At 45.9% G+C, this 19,554-nt stretch overlaps 1 protein-coding gene across 2 annotated transcripts; it reads left to right on the top strand.

Annotated features, from left to right (window-relative positions):
- Window positions 1–3,729: 3,729 nt before the first annotated feature.
- Window positions 3,730–19,022, top strand: LOC139805185 (T-box-containing protein TBX6L). Of its 2 annotated transcripts, none has more exons than XM_071763300.1 (9): window positions 3,730–4,804; window positions 9,103–9,247; window positions 10,140–10,242; window positions 10,674–10,838; window positions 11,167–11,313; window positions 11,789–11,859; window positions 12,963–13,051; window positions 13,746–13,938; window positions 14,577–19,022. In XM_071763300.1, the coding sequence occupies exons 1-9, from the start codon at window positions 4,789–4,791 to the stop codon at window positions 15,001–15,003; spliced, it is 1,356 nt and encodes a 451-aa protein (XP_071619401.1). In that variant the 5' UTR covers window positions 3,730–4,788; the 3' UTR covers window positions 15,004–19,022. The 2 variants fall into 2 exon arrangements, with proteins under 2 accessions (XP_071619401.1, XP_071619400.1); XM_071763299.1 differs by having other exon boundaries at window positions 12,963–13,054.
- Window positions 19,023–19,554: the final 532 nt, after the last annotated feature.

Genomic DNA, 19,554 nt, shown 5'->3' with positions numbered 1-19,554 from the left:
AAAAAGGTGCCATTTTCCACCATCAGAAGAAAATGCTGTGTTATGTGAGCTGCTGTGAGAAATTGGGTAGGAACTGTTCCTTGTGCCACCAGATGATAGGAAATTATATGCATTACTTTTTCAGGGGAGCTCAGAACACTTTGCAGGCTTTTACCATTACTGCAGCCACCCACAGAGACTTGCTCATAAAGGTGCCCAAATTCAGGCTGTGCCCTATCTCCTCTCTGGCCCTACTGACAGTGCTGTCTGAGGAACTGCATTTTTTTTCTAGATGAGATGCTGGTCGTTAACAAGGACAGGGAGTCACATGCTTCAAGGCTGGCACAGCCATAGGAGCAACAGTTTCATCAGGCTTTTTCTCTGGAAAAAACACAGCTTTTCCTCATGGCCCTGTGTGCATAATCAGGCCCCATTTGCTCAGCTCCTGTATTTAAGGGCAGGTTTGGGGATTCTGAAGCCATCTGGAGAGTCTGAGGCTGCTTCATGTTTTTAATTAAGTATAAAAATAAGTAGCTATCAGCACAGGGCTATTTGTTTATTTCGTTTGGGTCCCATTAATGACACACTGTGTTTCCACATTTTCAGTACTCATCCCATACAGATGGCAGAGGATCCTTCATAAAAAGTTGCCAAGATGCTCTAGGACTGTGGCCTACGTGTGCCAGGTAGGAATCTACTGAACAAGTCCCATAGAGATGGCAGTAAGGCTGCCCTTCAGGCTTCAGGGGGGAATATCTCCTGAATGCAGCTTGCACTTCTTAACTTCGTTTTTTCTTGCTTGTTCGAACTCAGACTGGTAACGCTGCTTCACTTAAACCGGTTTTTATTAAAGCTGATACAGTAACACTTTCTCAGAGAAGTGAGTGCAGAGGGAAGCCTGTAGGGGTTGGTTTACTGGCTGGTGCACCCACATGCTGATACCCATGAGCAATAATCCAAGATTGGTCCTTTCAGAAGATTATTCTGTTGCATTTCAGCACTTTCCCTGGCAGTAACTTTTTGCTTTGCTCTTGAGCTTGCTCTCAGGGCAGAATGCTGCCCTGGAGGGTGGTGGTGCATCCAGTGCAGCCACTAGCAGACTTGGATCTGAACAGCTAAAACCTCCTGCTATCTGACACTCTATCTGTTCTCCTGCTGCCCCAGACAGCAGCCAGAGCTGGCAAGATGACTGTCCAGGAGAGCTCCCAGTTCAGAAGGTAGGTAGCTCTGCCCCTGTACTCAGTGTTGGTGAGGCCACACATCGAGTACTGTGTCCAGTTCTGGGCCCCTCAGTTTAGGAAGGAGTTTAGGTCCAAAGGAGGCAACTGGGCTGGTGAAGGGACTCGAGCACGGATCCTATGAGGAGAGGCTGAGGGAGCTGGGGGTGTTCAGCCTGAAGAAGAGGAGGCTCAGAGGAGACCTCATCACTCTCTACAACTCCCTGAAAGGAGGTTGGAGCCAGGGGGGGGTTGAGCTCTTTTCCCAGACGACTTTCTACAAGACAAGAGGGCATGGTCTTAAGTTGTGCCAGGGGAAGTCTAGGTTGGACATTAGAAAGAATTTCTTTACAGAGAGGGTGATCAGACATTGGAATGGGCTGCCCAGTGAAGTAGTGGATTCTCCATCCCTGGAGATATTTCAAAAGAGCCTGGATGTGGCACTCAGTGCCATGGGCTGGGAACTGCAGCGGGAGTGGATCCAGGGTTGGGCTTGATGATCTCTGAGATCCCTTCCAACCCAGCCAATTCTATGATTCTATGAATGGGAGAGGGTGTGTGTGTAGACCGGTTCCCTACAGGGTCCTGTTGAGGGTTAAAGCTTCACTTAAAGAGAGAAAAGTGCCAGAAAACATTTGCCTCACTACAAAACACTGAGGGGAATGTTTCTTTCTAATCACTTCCTCAAAGAGATGCAAAGCAAAAGCTCTTGGTCTCTGCTGTTGTCATGACACATCCCCTCCCTTCTGGAGCCTACTGTTAGAGCTGGGCACAGCTGGATTTGTACCTGCTGCTGGAAAGGAGTTCGGCAGAGCTCCATATGTCTCTGACTTAAACATGTCAGATCCACTATCTTTTCCATCTTTTTCCACATCGAAATCCTCCAGTTTGCCAGTGAATTGTTAGGCACCAGCACATTCACCACTGACTTGTCAGCAAACTGCCTGAGGGCACTCTATGGACAGACAGCAGTTAATGTGCTGAATTCCCCCTTGGCTAGTGATTAATTTCTTGGGGATTGTTCCTGTTAGCCACTCTTATCCAGCAATAATAACAATTAACTTTTTTTTTCTCCCACTTTTAAAACCTTCCCAGCACAACTAGAATTAGTTGTGTCATTAATTAGGTAATTAATGACTCCACCTTCCCCATCAATCAGGGAAAAGGCAAAAATATTTGAGTACTGGTAGCAAATGTGTGTTCTCTAGACATGCTGATACACAGTGTGCAAATGAAGTGGCAGCAGGAGACCATCTCATACCCTTTTGTGGCAGAAGCAGCAAGTCATGATACACATCCCACGCTCCTGTCAGGTGAAGTCTGAAATTCCCAGGGCTGCTGCTGCTGTTGTGCAGTTTCTAACTGTGTGGGATGTTGATCCATCTCGCTGCTAGCTGGAATATGACCCAGTTTTTGTTCTATTTTTCCTTTTCAGATTCTGATTATGGTTGTCTTTTCCACTTGCTACAATTAAAATCAGAAAAACTAGCATCAGAAAAACTAGCATCAGAAAAACAGGACATGGAGGGGTGCAGATTTAATGCTGGCTTTCCTTTTGTTGCAGAGCAGAAAAGCATTTCTGCATCCTGTTTGGTTTGTGTCTGGTAGTGGCTGTGCAAGCAGAGATGAGACCCCAATACCATCTTCAGCTGATCTTTTCCTTTCCTATTTATTTTTCACATATGTAATAAATAATCTCCTTGAGCTGCAAAATGATGATGATTCACTACATGATAGTCCTCTCCTCAGTGGCACTGAGGCTCCCCAGTTCTGGATGTTGCCAAATTAGCTGAAGGAAGTGAGCTCCTTGTTTTCTATAGTACCCAGTAGTATTAATGGGGTATCAGGCAGACTGGATGAAGTCCTTCAGAGGTGCCAGGATCCTATGGACCATCTTCTGTTATAAAATCCTCCTAAGAACTTCCTGAATTCTCCATCTTCTTTATTATAAACGTTCTTCCTTATCACACCAACCATTTGCCTTTCTCTGCCTAGGGATGCCTAAAATTCAATATACTACTGAGAAAGAGCCTGTCCTTCCCCTAGTTAAACCCCTGTATCCTTGTATGTCCTTGCATTGCCTGCCCCGAAAGGCAATAAAAGCAGAACTAAAGGGATGTTGTTCAGTTATAGAAACTGAACAAGGAATATGTTTTGCATGTCAGACTGAAAATCTGACCCACTAACCTCACCAAGAAAATAAAAAATGTTTTTAGTATAGTGGGAGCACAACTAGACCATGAATGAGCTGCAGCATTATAGTAATAGTCTTTGAAATGGACAGAGCTCTAGAATTCACCGTGCAAGGTCCAACACTCTCACAGAGGCTGGTATCCTGCTTTTGACCTCTTTTTGAACATCTTTGACCTTGTAAATGTTAGTATAGCCATTTCTGTGTGGGAATGCCCAAAACTCCCTTCTTCACCGAGGTGCAGGGGCTGGTTTGTGCCCTGAAGCATGAGACTTGATTGCTGTCTCTTAGCACTTGTAAGTACAAGAGCTAATGGTCACACTTGCAGAATAAACTAATTAAGGGAAAAATGCTCAAGTCCTTCAGTTTCTGCTCAGCCTTCCCTTCAGTAAGAGCAGTGCCTTGAACAAGGCCTAAAACCAATGCCTGATCCATGCTGAGGCTCTTGGATCACTTGCACAAGCCCTGGAAGGTGCCAGTGAAGGAGTTTGGTGCCACTATGGCTGTGCTGGTGTGGCTGTGCCATTAAACAACTGCAGCTCTTCCTTCTGAACCTCAGCTGAGCAGATAACTGCCTCTGGCCTGAGCTTCAGCAGACAGCCCTGAGGACCCTGTGCAAAAAAGCAGCACAGCAGGAAAATTAACTGTGTGGTTCATTCTCTGTGAATGCAGAGACTGGGTAGGTGAGTAGCTCTGTCACCAAATGTGTTTGTGTTAGGGGAGAAGACATCTGTTGGTGAATGAATGCATTGCTGCAGCATCCCAGTTGTGAGAGCAAACTTTACCACAGACTGTTAATCACCCACTTGGGAAGGAACAAGCTCGATACAGTCCTGACTCTCATATAAGAAATCAAGATGATTCTGTGCTCTTGAGATGAAAATTATACTCAGTCTATGGAATAATCAGAAGGAAATCTTTCCTGCTGGCTGTTCAAGGGAATTTTTTTTATTTTGTAGGTAAGTCCTCAGCTGATGTTTTGGTCTTTATTTGTTTTAAAGCGCGTTAGCAGTAAATCAAGGTGCATTTCCCCTGTAGGGTTTCCTGTATGTCAAAGCCATGTTAATTCTCTTTGATTTTCTTCTCTTAGCCCCAGCCATTGCTGCAGATCCTTCCTCTCTTTGTCCCTTTGGACATCAAAGGATCGCAAGGGGACAGCCCTGGCAAGAAGCTCCTCCCTGCTCATTAGCCTCCATAAAACAGGAACTCACCTTGGCTAGCTCTGCTCCCAGTCCCATCCTCACCACGGTCACTCTTGACACTGGATCTCAGAAGGAAGGGCTTTTGCTTGCTTCAGGAAATCAGACCTGCTTTTGAACTGGACTATTTTGGCTCCCCTTCTAAGAACTCTGGTAGCTCTCACAGCCGTGCAAGCTCCTTAACTCTACAGTACATGGAAAAATGCAAGCTCTACCAGGTAAGTAAAGGACTCCCTCCTTTTCCTTGTTGTGCAGAAAGGTCCAAGACCTATGCAAGAGTGTACAATCACTTTAGAAAATAGAACAAGTGTTCCTGAAGGGTTACCAGCGTTTATAGCAGAATCAAAATGTGTGTGACTGGAAAGTATTTCCAAATTTTTTTTTTTTTTAATATTTTATTTTTTTTTAGGAAGGGATAGGAAACTGTAGTTTTGAGTGTTCTTTATGAGCCTTGGAAGATCTGTTGTAAGGTAGCAAAGTTACAGTTGTGCCCAAAACTCCCTTGTCCGTATCACCCTGGGCAGTGTGATCTTCACTGAAGGCAAGAGGTGTTTGTGTATTGTCAGGTTGAAGGCCACAGAAGGTCTGGAAATATTTGTTACATTGGTAGTTATAGTTCTGGTACAAACTATCTGCTTATTCTTTTTCTTTTAGTTTTTCTCTGCTCTTTTCATAAGTGTAAAGCCCAAGCAAAGCCACGCGCCTCTCCAAGGTTCATGCCAAAACACAGAATTTTTGTGCTTTCCTTACAGTTTTATCTATGTTTTTCTTCATCAATCTGTCTCCTAGCATGCTGCTCACCTCCTGTGTATGGGAATGATCAGGTTGTGCACAGTGATAGATACCCACTGGGAAACAACTGGGGGCTAGTCCAGGGGCACTGTGTTTGTTATATCAACTGAAACCCAAATTTAGTCCCGTGTTTACCCAAATCAGAAGGAAGCAACTGTTTACCTAGTTCAGGCGTGCAGTTCCTATGCTCACGTTAAGAGGTGGCTGGGTACTCTGTTTCCTTTCTCTACCTCTCCAACGTGTTGCTTCATTCATAAGCCAAATACACATGCAATGAGTCAGATAATTTCCACCCTCACTGGTGATTTGGATTTTTATAAAGCTGTACATCCTGTATTGATCTGATACATACTGATTTCTGCCACTCCCAAGAGGATTTTTAGTTGAAAAACGAAGGAGCAACAATGATAAAATGTTACAGTATTTTATCATGTTATAGATTCCAAATATGGTGGAAGTCACCTCACTTACCTATTGAGTTGTTTCTGGTGCACGACCCGGTGCAGCAGAAATATTCCATGGGTGCATTTGAGAGGCAAAGACTTTGAGTTTGTAGAAACACTGTAATTTTTTTGTTGCCAAAAAGTTTTCTTGTTCTGAGAAATGAGGTTCCCTTCAGAGAGTGGGGGTGTTCCTACTGACGTGTATAATGTCAGAGAACATGGGGGTATTTTTGGTTGTTGTCAAGATTAATTTCTCAGCTAGCTCTATATATTATGTGCATTCCTTCTCTTTGGACACTGGAGAGCTATTAGTATTGGACTTCTTCATGCAGAAGATAAAAGCAACAAATGTAATAATAAGTGATTTTAGTGAAGGTAAGCAGCATGCCTTTTGCCTTGTTGGATTTTTCCCAGTATTGCAAACCCTATCCCATACATTTTGGGAAGGCTGTGACAAATTTTCTAACATCATAATATTGTCTCAGTAATTAACATTTTATTGAGGGACTTTGGGTGGGTGGATTATTCTCCAGCGTCTTCTGTCAGAAGATCTTGTCCATCATGGAGCCATTACTGAATTGACTCTCATTTCTCTTTCTCTCCTTTCCATCTCCAAGATAGGAAAAAGATATGTACAGCCTAGTCCAGATACAAAAACTGAAAGGCAAACTCATATTTGTAGAAGGACTTTAAAACCAACCATGGAATAGATTGAAGATCTCTTGATTTTCAGTGCCTTTATCTTAGCAGCTGTCTTACTTTTAAATTCACCTTGGCATAAAAAAATCTATTTTAAAATTTGCCATGCAGTGTTACCACCACAATAAGTAATACTTTTAAGGTGGCTTAGAACAAAAATTCTTGGAGCATGTTTATATCTCTTTCAAATAATGTTTAAAATAAAAACTAAAGTTACACTAAAGAGGAAACAATGGAGATATGGCTTTATCAAGTCCAGTTCAGTGCTTGGACACCCTGCTGCTCACCTCCTCCTGCTGTAATTTTGTCCTGCAGGCATCTTTGTGGGGGAGATGTGTGCATGAGACTTGCCATCAGCTAGACAGCCACAGGAATGAAGTTGAAGTGCCTTGCAAGCCAGGCTTTGGCTCTGCAAAGAAAATCCAGGGTGGATCCTACAAATGGTTCCACTGCAGCAGCAAAGTACTGCTGAGGCTCCATGTGACTGTGTAGGCAGCTGTGTGGGTCCATTAGCAAGCTCATGCCGTTGCTGTGGTCCAGATCCACATGCAGACTGCTGATGTTCTGTTTTTCAAACTCAGACTGTGCTCAGAAAACCTGCAGGGTAAAAGATGTTGACTACATTTTAAAATCTTTTCTGCAATGTCTGTTGTATGTGCAGCTCTTTTCTCTGTCTCCTGTAGCATCATTGTGGACTCAGGATGGTGAAAACCAGATTATAGCATCTGCCTCTGATTTTTAATTCAGTATTGAACTTCTTCCACTTCAGTTCCTCTGGATTTCATTGGAAGCCTCCCCTCAATAAGGACTCCTGAGATCTGCGTTGTTATAGTCACATTTAATGGCATTGGAATTTGCTTACAAAAATGTTAATTGTAAAATTCATTTGAGGAAGGAGTGAGCATCTGTCTAGCTAATCAAGATCTGTTTGCATGTATTTGTGACTGGATGACTCCTGTGGGAAATCAGCCCAATTTTATTGTAACTCCTTTTGATATATGTGCTGCACTGAGCTACCGAATGCATCTCATGGCAGCTTTCATGTCTTTGCAAGAGGATATGGGGGAAGCTTTAGTAAGAAGATGTTAACAAGCTAATCTTAGTCAGCAAACTAGGTGTCACTTCTTAGCCAGTTCATTAATGTTGGATCAAAGCGGAGAAAGGGGCAGAGGATATTTTTTTTAAATGCCTGAAGACCTTTACAAACTGACAAAATTACATTTAAATGTTTTTTACTTCCTTATACTGTGGGAAGAAGCCCTTAGACTCACACTGGGTTGTTTTTGTGGACAGATGTCATGTTCTGAAAAAAGCAATTTTCTCTGGAAATAGTTATCTACTTTTCATGCTTAATCTTTTGAAGACATTACTCAGAAAAAACTGTAACAAGGTGAAAATTCCCTTATTTCTGATATGGTCTGAATTGGATCTGGCCAGGCTGAGAGGCAGAAAAATCTCCCTTTTAAGCCAATAGCCATGTATGTCTGGTAACACATCTTCCAGCAGAGGTGACCTGCTGGCACAGAGCTGGGGCCAGCACTGCCCCTGCCAGTGCCCCCTGAGCTTTACTGATACCTTGTTGAGACCACAGGCAGTGTTTGTAGAGCCTTGCTGGGGATGAAATCAGTCCACCAGTAGTTATACCAAGTCACATTTTGACCAGAAATGAAAAAGTTTTGTTAGGTTTTTTGCCATGCTTTCGGGTAGGGCAGTGTGTTACAATATAGTCAACAGCTTCTATAGGAAGTTTTTGATCCAAATAGATTTACAGAGAAGGGTTGTACCATCAACACCAAAGACAGCTTCTCCAGAAGAGTCTGCCTTTCCTCTTCCCTAGGACCCCAGTTGTTCCTCTGCACCAGAAGGTGCAGGCACACTGCAGCAGCTCCTCTGATGTGCTCTGGTGTGTTACTGGAGAGGCATCTTCCACCACCACCACCACAGCTGTGCTCTTTTCAGATTATTCCATGGTCTGGCTCTATCACCTTCTTTTCTTCCCTCCACTCACACTTGGGTCTCATTGTCTCTTTCTCTTCTGGAGAGATTTTTCACTTCTGCTACCACCTATCTGTCATTCTCTTCCATTATCCACTGGTAAACTTTCCAATCCTTTCAGCTTTCATTTTATTCTCTTTAGTGTTCTGTGTAACCCTGATGATACCAGAACAGGAATGGAAGTGGATCGTGGCTACCTGACAGTCTGAGGTTCAGAGTATAGAATGTCAGGTTGATTTTTTTGATAACACACAGATCTTTACAAAATAATTTATCAGCTAAACACACACCAGTTGGAAAAGCCTGTGTGTAATCTGAGCTGACTAAGTAGCAGTAGAGCTTCCCAGGTGGAATGGCAGCACCCAGCTCCCTGCACTGCCCTGCACCGTGCTTTGGGGTTGAGGTGAGTGACAGCCAAATGTACAGGCCCCCTCTGTGACAACAGCCTGTGAAATTCAGCAAATTGTACAGGAGGGAGCACTGGGAGGGTGCCTGAAGTGCCAGTGTGGGTGCTGTCTCCCTGGGCAGGGGAGACTGTTTCAGCTCCTCTCCTTTCTGAAGTTCCTGTTTTCTTCCTCTCCCGGCAGAGGTGAAAGCACCGTGTGAGGCACTTCCTTCCCCCAGCCTGGAGCCCTACCCACAGAGCTCCATTGTGGTCACCCTTGAAGACATGAGTCTCTGGATGAAGTTTCATCAGATAGGAACTGAGATGATCATCACCAAGTCTGGCAGGTGAGGGAGCAGGAGAGCTGCCCACACCGCACTCCTCCAAGCTGTTGCCAAAATCTCCCAGTGCTTATTTTTGAATAGTGGCCCCTGTGTAGCCAGTTATGCACATCTGCCTTCCCCTGGCAGAAGAATTGCATTTCCAGGATGTCCTAGAAGTCCAGACTGTGAAGTGCAAAAGGTCTTGGGGCTGATGAGCTGAGAAAGCTTCTGTGTTCTTATCTAGCCACTTAATGCTGATGTTCTTCCTGTCCCTGCAAAGTGCCCTGGTCACGGGCAAAGCTGAGCAGTAAATACCTGGGTCTGAGTCTGCATTTGCAGACAAGAACACAGCATAGAACTGCTTGTGCAGACTGCTCTGAAGTTTAAATGAGTCATGTGTTGTGGAGCTCCCAATGAAGGAATATGAAATTGTAAAATTGTAATGGATTATGTCAAAGCTGCTGTGAGCTGAAATAATACCATTGGGTAGGCAAGTAGCTGTCAAAGGTTTTTTGCAAAGTCAGAAGATGAAAGTGGTGGCAGAGAGAACTAGGAAGCTCTCTTAGATGAGACCATATTTCCTACCCACGCTAGAAAATGCTCTAACCCACCCTCAAGGTCTGTGATAGAGGCAGAAGGCTAGAAACTACCTGTAAATGCCAGGTATTGTCTTTCAAGTCCATGCTACTGGAAAGCAGTGACAATGTTGGGCCTTCGGTGACTGCTGCCCAAACCCACAGGAGCAGACAATACATCAGTGTGATAGAACAATGGTCACTACTTGGCCTGTAGAAATACTGCTGCCAGAACTGTGCCCAGTAGTGAGTGAACATGACACACTGCTTTGTTAGTGGCTGTTAGACAAGACCCACTTCATAGAGAAATCCTGACACTGTATATTTCATTTCTCCTTCAGACGAATGTTTCCACAATGCAAAATCAAAGTCTCAGGCTTAATCCCGTATGCCAAGTACCTCATGCTGGTAGATTTTGTGCCAATGGACAACTTCAGGTACAAGGTATGTACTTTAAATAATAGAAGTTGTGCTGGCTTTCCATCTTTGAAATAGATTAATCTTCATGCTTCACTTGCTAGGCTGATAAATAAATTGTCTTTGGGCAAAGCAATTGGTGGATTTTATGCCTCTCTGGAGTTATTTGTCAGTTTTGCTTGGGAAGCAGCTGTAAAGGTAACTAATTTTCATTGTAAGTGGCACAGTTTTAATCATGATTAATGCCAGACTTCTTTGATGGCCATTGGGAGAAAGGGAGGAAAAATAAGACCTAAATTGGGACTTGTTTTGGTAATGTAATCATGGCTCATAAGAGAGAGAATCTGCTGCTTTTGTTTTAGGAGTCCACTAAATTGACAGCGGAGTAAAGTTGCTGGGGCTTTCTTGTGGTGAAAGAGGCCTTTTTTTTTTAAGCTCTAGATTTCTGTCTTTCACAGTGGAATAAAGATCAGTGGGAAGTTGCTGGAAAAGCAGAGCCCCAGCTCCCTTGTCGCACCTATGTCCACCCAGATTCCCCAGCTCCTGGCAGCCACTGGATGAAAGAACCCGTCTCCTTCCAAAAACTGAAGCTCACCAACAACACTCTGGATCAACATGGGCATGTAGGTTGTAGATGGACATTGGGCTGTGTTCTCTTGGAATTCATTGCTGATAGATTTTATGGGAAATAAGCAAGAATTGTGAGGAATTAGATCATGTGGGTGTTAAAACATATCCAAGTGCCCTGTCTTCTTCCTCAGCCCAGCCCCTGTGCCCTCTTAACTACCTGCTGGGGAAGCCTGTATGGTCACCACAGAGGCATGGTGGACACACCAGTCCCAGGCAGGCATTCCTGATTGGAAGTGGGTATCCTGGGAGTCTCTTCAGGAGACTTTGCACAGTGTGTTAGCCATGGTTGCACATGAAAACTTTCTCTTCCCTCTGTGCCAGATCATCCTCCACTCCATGCACCGCTACAAGCCTCGCTTCCACATTGTGCAGGCAGATGACCTCTTCAGTGTCCGCTGGAGCATCTTCCAAGTCTTCAGCTTCCCTGAGACTGTCTTCACTTCTGTTACTGCCTACCAGAATGAGCAGGTACAGTGAGATAAACACTGTCTCTAGAAATCTTGTAGAGGAAGGTGTCTGCTTTCAGACGACTCGCCCTGGGCAGCTGTGATGGGCAGTGGGAAGAAACAGGCACAGTGTGGTTCCCGTGGAGTACATCAGCTCTGATGAGATGAATCATGCACCTTGCTTGTATTCAGTGTGCTGGCAGTGATTAATGGAACCCTAAGTGGAGTATGAGCAGAAGTCCAGATACAGATACTGACCCTGTGTATTTCTCTGGTCAGATGAATCCCACACAGAATCCTGCTAACCCTGGGAAATCACTTTTCTCTGCATGTCAGCTCCTAATCAATAACAGGAGCTGCTGAGAGAGCTTAGATAGGGTGGGCATGCCTGAAACCCTCACCCAAGCTGTTGTGTTAAATATTGAGGTGAAGATCTGGAAACAATAAAGAACCTGAGCAGTCACCATGATACTGAATCTTCTTCCTTTTACTTTAAGATTACAAAGCTCAAGATTGACAACAATCCATTTGCTAAAGGTTTCCGTGAACATGGGAAGAACACACGAAGGTAAACTGTTTTTTCATCTCAAATCTATTTATAACTGAAGTTCATTTGTAAATTTTACCAAGGGCCATTGAGCAAAACTTTACCAGCTCTGCAGAGCCTACTGCATACTGTACAGTCTGCATTTGCCTCTATCAGGAATGCTGTGCCCCTGTGCAGCCTCCTCCCAGGAGACTTGGGGAGTGGAAGGTGATACAGGATTTCCTACATAAATATAGGAGATGTAAAAATGTGAGACCTGCATTCTCCTGCAAGTTGGAGCTCAATTGGAGTGACATGTGAATGGAGTGATAACAGGACTCCACAGTAGATTTTTGTGTCTCTTTGAGATCAGCTTGATTCTGACATTTGGAGGCTCCCTTATCAAAAAGCATCTCTTCCTGCAGGAAATGTTGTCTGCAAGAGGGAGGATGGATACCAATACCAGTGAGATCTTCTGTCTGGTCTGAGGGAAACCAGTGAATGATATTTTTAAAAAAAACAACTTTAATGCAACCGTAGATTGGCAATAGAGAAGGAAAACATGCTTTTTACCAAGCAGAAAATGCTATGAAAATATCTGAGATCTTGTTTTGTGTTATTTTATGATGGAAAAACCCCAAAATCTCATTTCCTGATGAAAAAGGCCAAGGCTGACGCTTTTTCTCTTAAACTTTGAAAATGTCATGGGTTTTCTCTCTCCTTCTAATAGGATCATTTCTGACTAAGCTTAGACTCATTTTCCATTTACTAAGAAGCTGCTTTCAAGCAAAGGACCCTGTGTGCATAGTACATGTGTCCAGCATCAGACTGCACTTTCAAACTCGGTGCCAAAATCTCTGGTGCAGAGTTTCTGTGTTAATTGTGCCTTTTGTGCAAACATGAAATGGGGCAACTCCTTTGTTGATGCATCCCCAGTGTCCTGCGGGGCCAGGGTTCTGGCTGGGAGAGCTGGCTGACAGCAGGTGTATTCCCTGAGGGTCTGTCAGGGTGCTTCTCTAGTAGAAGTGTAAGTCACAGAATATCAGAGAGGTTCATCCCATCTTTTTGCCCTCCATCATTCTTTGCATATTGATCTGGGGAAAAAGTTTACATCCGAGCTACCCCCATGTCTTGTTTCTTTCCAGGGAAGGACGAACCAAATGCCAGAAGCCTAGTCCAGCCAAGGGCCAGAAGAGGAAGCTGCCTGAGGAAAAGGAGTCTGCTGCTGAAGAACGTGGTAATATTGAGCACAATAAACCCAGAGAGTGGTTTCCAAACAGTGCCCAGGCTACAGGAAGGAAAAGCAGCAGCAGCATAAGCCTGTCTGTGGGGAGAACTGCCTGGGTGGAGTCCCTCAGAGTGCTCTGTGTGGCTTTGAGTCTGTGAATGAGACTGCTCACTGCTTTTCATTACTGACTGTTCGTCAGTTCTCAGCCTGGCCCTGCTCTGTGACCATGTGTGACTGTAGGCTGTGCTTTCAGAACATTGCTTTTTAATAGCAGTATGAGCTTGCAGTATCACCTGCTGCTTTCTTCTTGCTTCTCATCTTGGTGCAGTTGTGCCAGTGCTGCTGTTTGTGCAGCTGGGTTGTGATGCAGACATGGGAGCTGATGCCATTAAATAAAAAATTCTTTACTCTTTTTGTTCGGTTGGTTTTTCAGCCTTGCTCCAGTTTGCAGAGCTGTTTGTGGCAGCAGTAACACAACTAAAGAGAGGACAAGGGAGGAATAAACACCACACATTGTAAGGGCAGAAAAAAGCTGGAAGGGGCTAGTCCCTGAGGACAGTATGGCTGCAGAAGAGGTGTTACTGTGTTTCCTTCCACTGCCCTGTGATTAATGCAGCTGCCAATAGACTGTTGTGAGCTCTGTCTCTCTCTTCCCCCTTCTCATTTTTTTCTGTTCTTTCTTTTCCCGGCTCTGAGTCAGATTTTGAGAAAGGTGAGAATGTAGATGTGAAGGAGGAGAGTAACCCCATCGTGGTGAGCAGTGGATACCCCTTCTGGGTCTCAGAGCAGAACAGCAGCCATGCCTTTCCTGCAGCATCACCAGTGCCAGCTGACCAGAGGGAGGGTCTGGCCAGAGAGCAGCAAGTGCCTACACCATCCTACCAGACATATCGGTGAGTTCCACCTCCTGGTGCTCATATCCAAAGCCACCCTTGAATTGATGGGATTCCTCCTCTTCTGCTGGGTATTTCCTAAGAAAAACAGTCTATGGGAGTAAGGAAGGTTGTCTTCCTGTTGGACAGCATGCCTGGGTCATAGGTGGTAGATTAGTATGGAGATATCTCAACAACAAAGCCTTTATGTGTTACTTCAAATCCACCCATTTTGGGCATGCTCATGTTTTAGTAATGCTCTTCAGTTCCCCATCCTGAAATGCTCTCCCAGCAAGCTCTGTGTACTGCAGAGTGTACCCACCCTTTGGAGGAAGTGTGTTTGAGGAGTGGCAGAACTCAAGAGGTTTTTCTCTCCTTCTTATCATTGCAAAATCAGACATGAGTTATATTAAGCCCAGACTAGAACTGAGCCAGAACTAGGGTAGTCTGGGCTTAGCTTCTGGCACTGGGTTTTTCTGTGTGAGTGATGGCAAGGCTTAGAATAAAATCCACACTCTGACAGTAAGATGCAGCAGCAGGCAAGGGGCAGAGGACATGCTGAGAGCTTGTTCTGCCTTTCCCCAGGGGTTCTGTGGGTTCTCAGTGGTTTTCCACTGTGGTAGGTCTGACTCACTCTTCTCTCTGCCCTTGGGGCTCAGGTTCCATGAAGCTGGGGACAGCCAGCAGCTTCCCACCCGCGATGCCACAACCTTGAACGATTTCCGGGCAAGGTGCCACCCCTTGGACCTCGCCACGGTGCCTGAGCACGACTCCAAACAGCTCCCAGAGGGTTTCACCAACCTGCCTCCACTTCCCCCACCTCTGCCTCCTCCCCAGGACTACACAGGAGTGGTGAACATGGCTCTAGACTCAGTTGGGAAACCTGGGGCCCGAGCGCCCATGTACAGTCCCTATGGCACCGAGCAAGGCCTCGGGCAGTGGATGGTGCCTTCCCACAGCCAGTACAGGGCCATGAGCTACTCAGCCTTCTCCACAGAGTACAACACGCAGGGGGCTCCAGGACATGCCCACGGGACCATGGCAGAGTGGAGCCAGTACCCTCTGTTCCCATATGCCTGCTGGTGAAGAGGGGAAGACCCTTCCCAATGAAAAGACTGAAAGAAAATTGTAAATGAGATAATATTTGCTCTGGAGTGTTGATCTTGAAGCCTTCTCTACGCTAGGCAAAGAGGCATTGCTGCAAGCAGTAGTGTGGGACACCTTCACTTCTTTCTCTCCTTGCACTACAGCCCTCACTGTATTTCACAAGCAGTGGGTAAACTGGTGGCTGTTCCAGACATGTCAGCGTGAGCCTGGCTGAATCGATGTCTTCTGTAGTGGTTGTTTTTTTCCCAGCAGGAGTAGGAAACCACAGGAACTGCAAGAACAGTGTTTAAGGAGCTGCCGAACTCTCAGTACCAGGCTGTTTGCATCTTGCATTTGGCAGTTTCCAAAGTTGTTTCCTCCCAGGACTTGCATGGAAAGAGACAGGGGCTGAGGAGTTTCAGTAAGTCACCTAGGTGGACAAAAAGCTGTAGAGAATTATTACAAAGATGAGGAAAAAACAGTGCCCCTTTGAGCAGATTCTTTACTTAGTGTAGTCAAACTAAAGCTAGAGTCTTGCCTTTCTTCCAGCCACATGAGAGTAAAATACACAGCAGTGCTGGCACATCTGGAGCACAGTGCTGGGTCACACAGGCAGGGAAGAGTTTGTCCTATGCAGGAGGAGCAGGAGCAAAGCTCTGTGTGTGTCTGCATGTCCCCTGTGCCCATCCCTCTTCTGCCACCCCTACATGCAAGGTCAGTGAATCACACTTCTTTCTGCCAGTGGTAGAGGGAGGTTGTTCACAGAACGTGGGGGCTGCTCTGGGGGTTTCCAAAGGCTGGTGGTGGTCAGAAATAGGGTCACAAACAGCAAGTGCTGGCTGTGTCACTCTGATCTCTTCCTTTAGAAGGGAAGAAAATCTTTCACTGTGAACTTCTTCCACAGCCTGCCACCCCTGGAGAATATAATTGATAGTTGTGGTTACTGCACTGTGCTCTGGGCAAGCCTTTTCAATAGCCAGTTCTCACCAGCCTGGCATTGCTCATCAGGCATAAAATTTAATTAATACCCTGTAGGCCCTGAGCTGCATTGCTGGTGAGCTCCACACTTCCCAGGATGCTCAATGAAGTCATCTTGCTGCTGTTGGGAGTCTAATGTTATGCATCCATCTTTAGTTTCACCTCCCTCACCTCCATGGTGCCATCCTGGGGACAAACAGTTCTGTCAGTAAGCAGCCTGCACACTGCCTTGCAAAGGGCATTTCTTTTTCTGTTTGTGCTAGAAGGGGAAATCATCCCTATTTGTCCCAGTGGTGGAATGGCCCTGGCACTGGGGTCTGGTTTGAGGTAGGCTTTTTGCTTCTCAGGGAGGATAGACACATTCCTACATGTTATTTAGGGATTTTTTTCTAGTTTAAATAAACCACTGTGTGGCCTGTAGCCATCAGTAGGCAGTGAGGTGTGTCCTGTAGCATGTGTGCCATATGGTTTTCTCTGTGCAGCAAGATGTTGTCTGTGAGCAGAGCTGGGCAGGTCTGTGACCACCGATGTGCAGGTACCCTGGGAAGGGCCATGCACTGATTTGTTTGGGTGCCAGGTCAGCACCAGGAGTGTGTGTGTAGCATAGAGGTGCTGAGCCATGTTTATTATTGTTAAAATGACTTTGAGAAGTAGCCCTGCCAATGTGTGAAACTCGACTGCTTCCTTATTTAAATAATATATTGCTAACTGTGTTTGTACTGCAATTATGATACATAACAGAGCAGCCAAGTGCTTCCCTTCGGCTTCACAGGGTTGGTGTGAGATGTGCAGCGTGTAGATAAAGGTCAGGCTCCACCACAGTGAGTGTACACAATGCCCTATCAACTTCTCCTCTGATAGCACCCGGGGCAGCAGCAATTTATACCTGCTGTGCATAACACACACGTGGATGCAAATGACTCACTGAAAAGAAACGTGCTTGGGCACAAAAAATGCAGAGGAGATTGTTTTTAACCCCAGAATATCGTGATTTCCTCCTGTCTGAAAGCCAGGTGCATGAAGGCAGATCAGCTGTAAAAGTGTCCTTGGTGGATGAGAAAAATATTCTGTCTCTGACCATTAACTTGATTTTGCTGCCACTGTGTTGCATGTCCTGGAAGTCAGATGAGAAAGCTGGCGAGGGAGTTGAATGCCCTGTGTGCAGGGACCTTGGGGTTTTTCTTTCTTCAAGGCAGTCCTCCTGGGACCTCACCGTGATCCTGACAGCTGCCAGGGCCCAGCTAAGGAGAGAAGAGAAAGTAACACACCCCTCGCAGGCTGCAGGTTAGATCTGCTTCTTTATCTTTAAAGTTAGGTTGTATTTCCCTCTGCAGCAGGGTGCTAATGAGGATGAAAACCATGCTGTGGTGAGTATGAGGAACTGAGGAGAATTGGGCAGCCCAGGGAACCCCCTGTGCAAATAGGGGTGTATTTCAAACTTTCAGAATAGCTTTGTGAGTGCTGCTGCCCCGTGGGCAGAGCTGGTTTGGCTGGTGCCTCTGCACCGGGGTAGAAGACTCAGCCTTGTGCCTAGGACGAAACATTAATTACTCACCAGCCTTCTGTTGCAAAAGGACTCCTTGCCCACCCTCAGTGAATCATCCAGCTTATTAGAAATGTACCTTTACCTCCCTCACTTTCTTGTCTCTGGTTGGAGACTGCAGCTTGGCTGCTTTGTGAAGCCTTTGGAAATGCTGCCTGTAGGTGTGTGCTCTGGACTCGGCTGCTGCCTCCTCCCTTTGCAGTTCCCAGTGTCTTGTTTTCTTCAGCTGTGGCATTTACAAAGTCTGTATGAGCTCAACTGAAATGCTGTTTTTGCACGCATGTGAGATAATGTAATGCCTCCCTGGCAGCTTCAATAAAAGGAAATGAGACATGTGGAAGGCAGGCCATTAAGAGCAATAAAATAAACTCTGCAGTGTGGTTTTTGTGCATCTCTCTCAAGCACACCAGTGCCTCCACTTTTAGTCATGTTACCTGGGGCCAGTTTGTACATGCATGACACATGCTGTTGATCTCAGCATTCATTGTTCTGTGCAGCATATTCAGTGAGCCCCAGGTTATCTGCTTGCATTGCTAGATTTGACTCAGTCTCTTCCACTGATTCTTTGCAGCAAATTGTTTATTTTCTCTGCGTTTTCTGCTTCTTTCCTGCAGAGGAGTTACATAAGGATGAGGGCAAATGGTCTATAAATGGGATCTAGGTAAATTTCCTATGGGAAATGAAGCTCCTAATTTATTTTGGTTTATTCTACTGGTTTTTGCAGTCTTAAGCCTTGTCTGACACTGCTTCAACGCAGATGAGAATGGCAGAAAAATGCTTTCTTGCCAACACTGCAGTTCTTCCACAGGCAACCACATCCCAGTGAACAGCTGCAGGCTCAGGAGAGGCCCCTGTGATGGTGCTTCCCCGCCTCCACCTCTCTCCTTAGGTCTCATAAAAGATGTGGTGAGCCCTCCAAGGGGTGCAGGGTTCCCTGCTGCCTGGCCCAAGATGTGGCCTTTGTGCTCATGCCCACTTGGTCACCTCCTTCTGGATCTGCAGAAGCCACCAGCTGGTTTCAGTAAGAGCTTATTTCATTTTCAGGAGCCAGAGGAGAGAGATTTGCACAGCTGGTGAAAACCAAACTCAGTGTCTGGTGCCATCAGGTCATCCTCCTTGTCCAAGCTGATCCTGGAGGAAGCTCTGGCCACTGTCACATTCTGCAGTGCAGCATTGGCAGCATGTCCTCATGTGCATGGTGTGGGGCACACTCTGTCTCTCTGCTTGGTGGGACCCAGGGTGTCCTTGTCTGCAGAGAGGTGTGGGGACATCATGGAGAACACCCATTTCCAATCCCAGGTGGGCTGGGGGTGCTTGAACAGCCTTGTAAGGAGCCCAGCTCAGGTGTCCAGGTGTGTCCTTCTGGACTGACCCGAGTGCCCAGCATGGGGTGTCTGTGTTTGGTCCCTGCTGAGCCTCCCTTGGAGACTCCTGCAGAGCTTTTCTTTGGTTAGCCTATGTAATGGGTCACCTTCAGTAAATCCAAACACAACCCCCCTCCCAGGAATAACAACATTCTTCAAGTCAAATGTTTTTTTGTTGTTTGTTTGTTTGTTTGTTTGGGAGGGGTTTTTTGTGTTTTTATTATTTATTTATTTATTGCAGAGCTTAAAAGGCACTGAATTCTCAAGCCCCCGGGTTGGTATCCTTCAAGGAGCCTCTTAGCAGGGGGGATGCAGCATTTGGCTGACAGCACCAAACAGCAGCTGCCTCTCACCCCTCACCTCCCCCCCCAACACGTGTTGTCCCCTGCTGTCCCCCGCTGTGCCAGGCTGAACCAGCACAGCCAAATTCCTCCTGGTCGGGAGCTGCAGGAAGCTGCCAACCCCCTCTCCCTGCTCATCAGTGGCCAAATGTGCAGGGTGCAGGTGTCTCCACTTACCTGCCTCCCCCCTCGGCCTGAATTTGCTTTGTAAATGGCCAAGGGCAAAGAGGGAGGAAGGGGTGAAATTGCCCAGGGCCAGCTGAGAAGGGAGGACAAAGGGTTTTCCATAAACGTGAAGGGGGGCTGCTCTGTCCTGTTCTCCCCT

Source organism: Heliangelus exortis, chromosome 19, assembly GCF_036169615.1.
Source record: "Heliangelus exortis chromosome 19, bHelExo1.hap1, whole genome shotgun sequence".
Taxonomy (NCBI): domain Eukaryota; kingdom Metazoa; phylum Chordata; class Aves; order Apodiformes; family Trochilidae; genus Heliangelus; species Heliangelus exortis.
Note: the sequence above shows the minus strand (reverse complement) of the source record. Positions and strands in the feature narration are given on the sequence as shown.

Bases quoted from the DNA above. Each gene is read 5' to 3' on its own strand.
- LOC139805185 (XM_071763299.1), top strand. The intron at 9,248-10,139 runs GTGAGGGAGCAG...TTTCTCCTTCAG, and splicing joins ATCATCACCAAGTCTGGCAG to ACGAATGTTTCCACAATGCA. The intron at 13,939-14,576 runs GTGAGTTCCACC...CTTGGGGCTCAG, and splicing joins CCATCCTACCAGACATATCG to GTTCCATGAAGCTGGGGACA.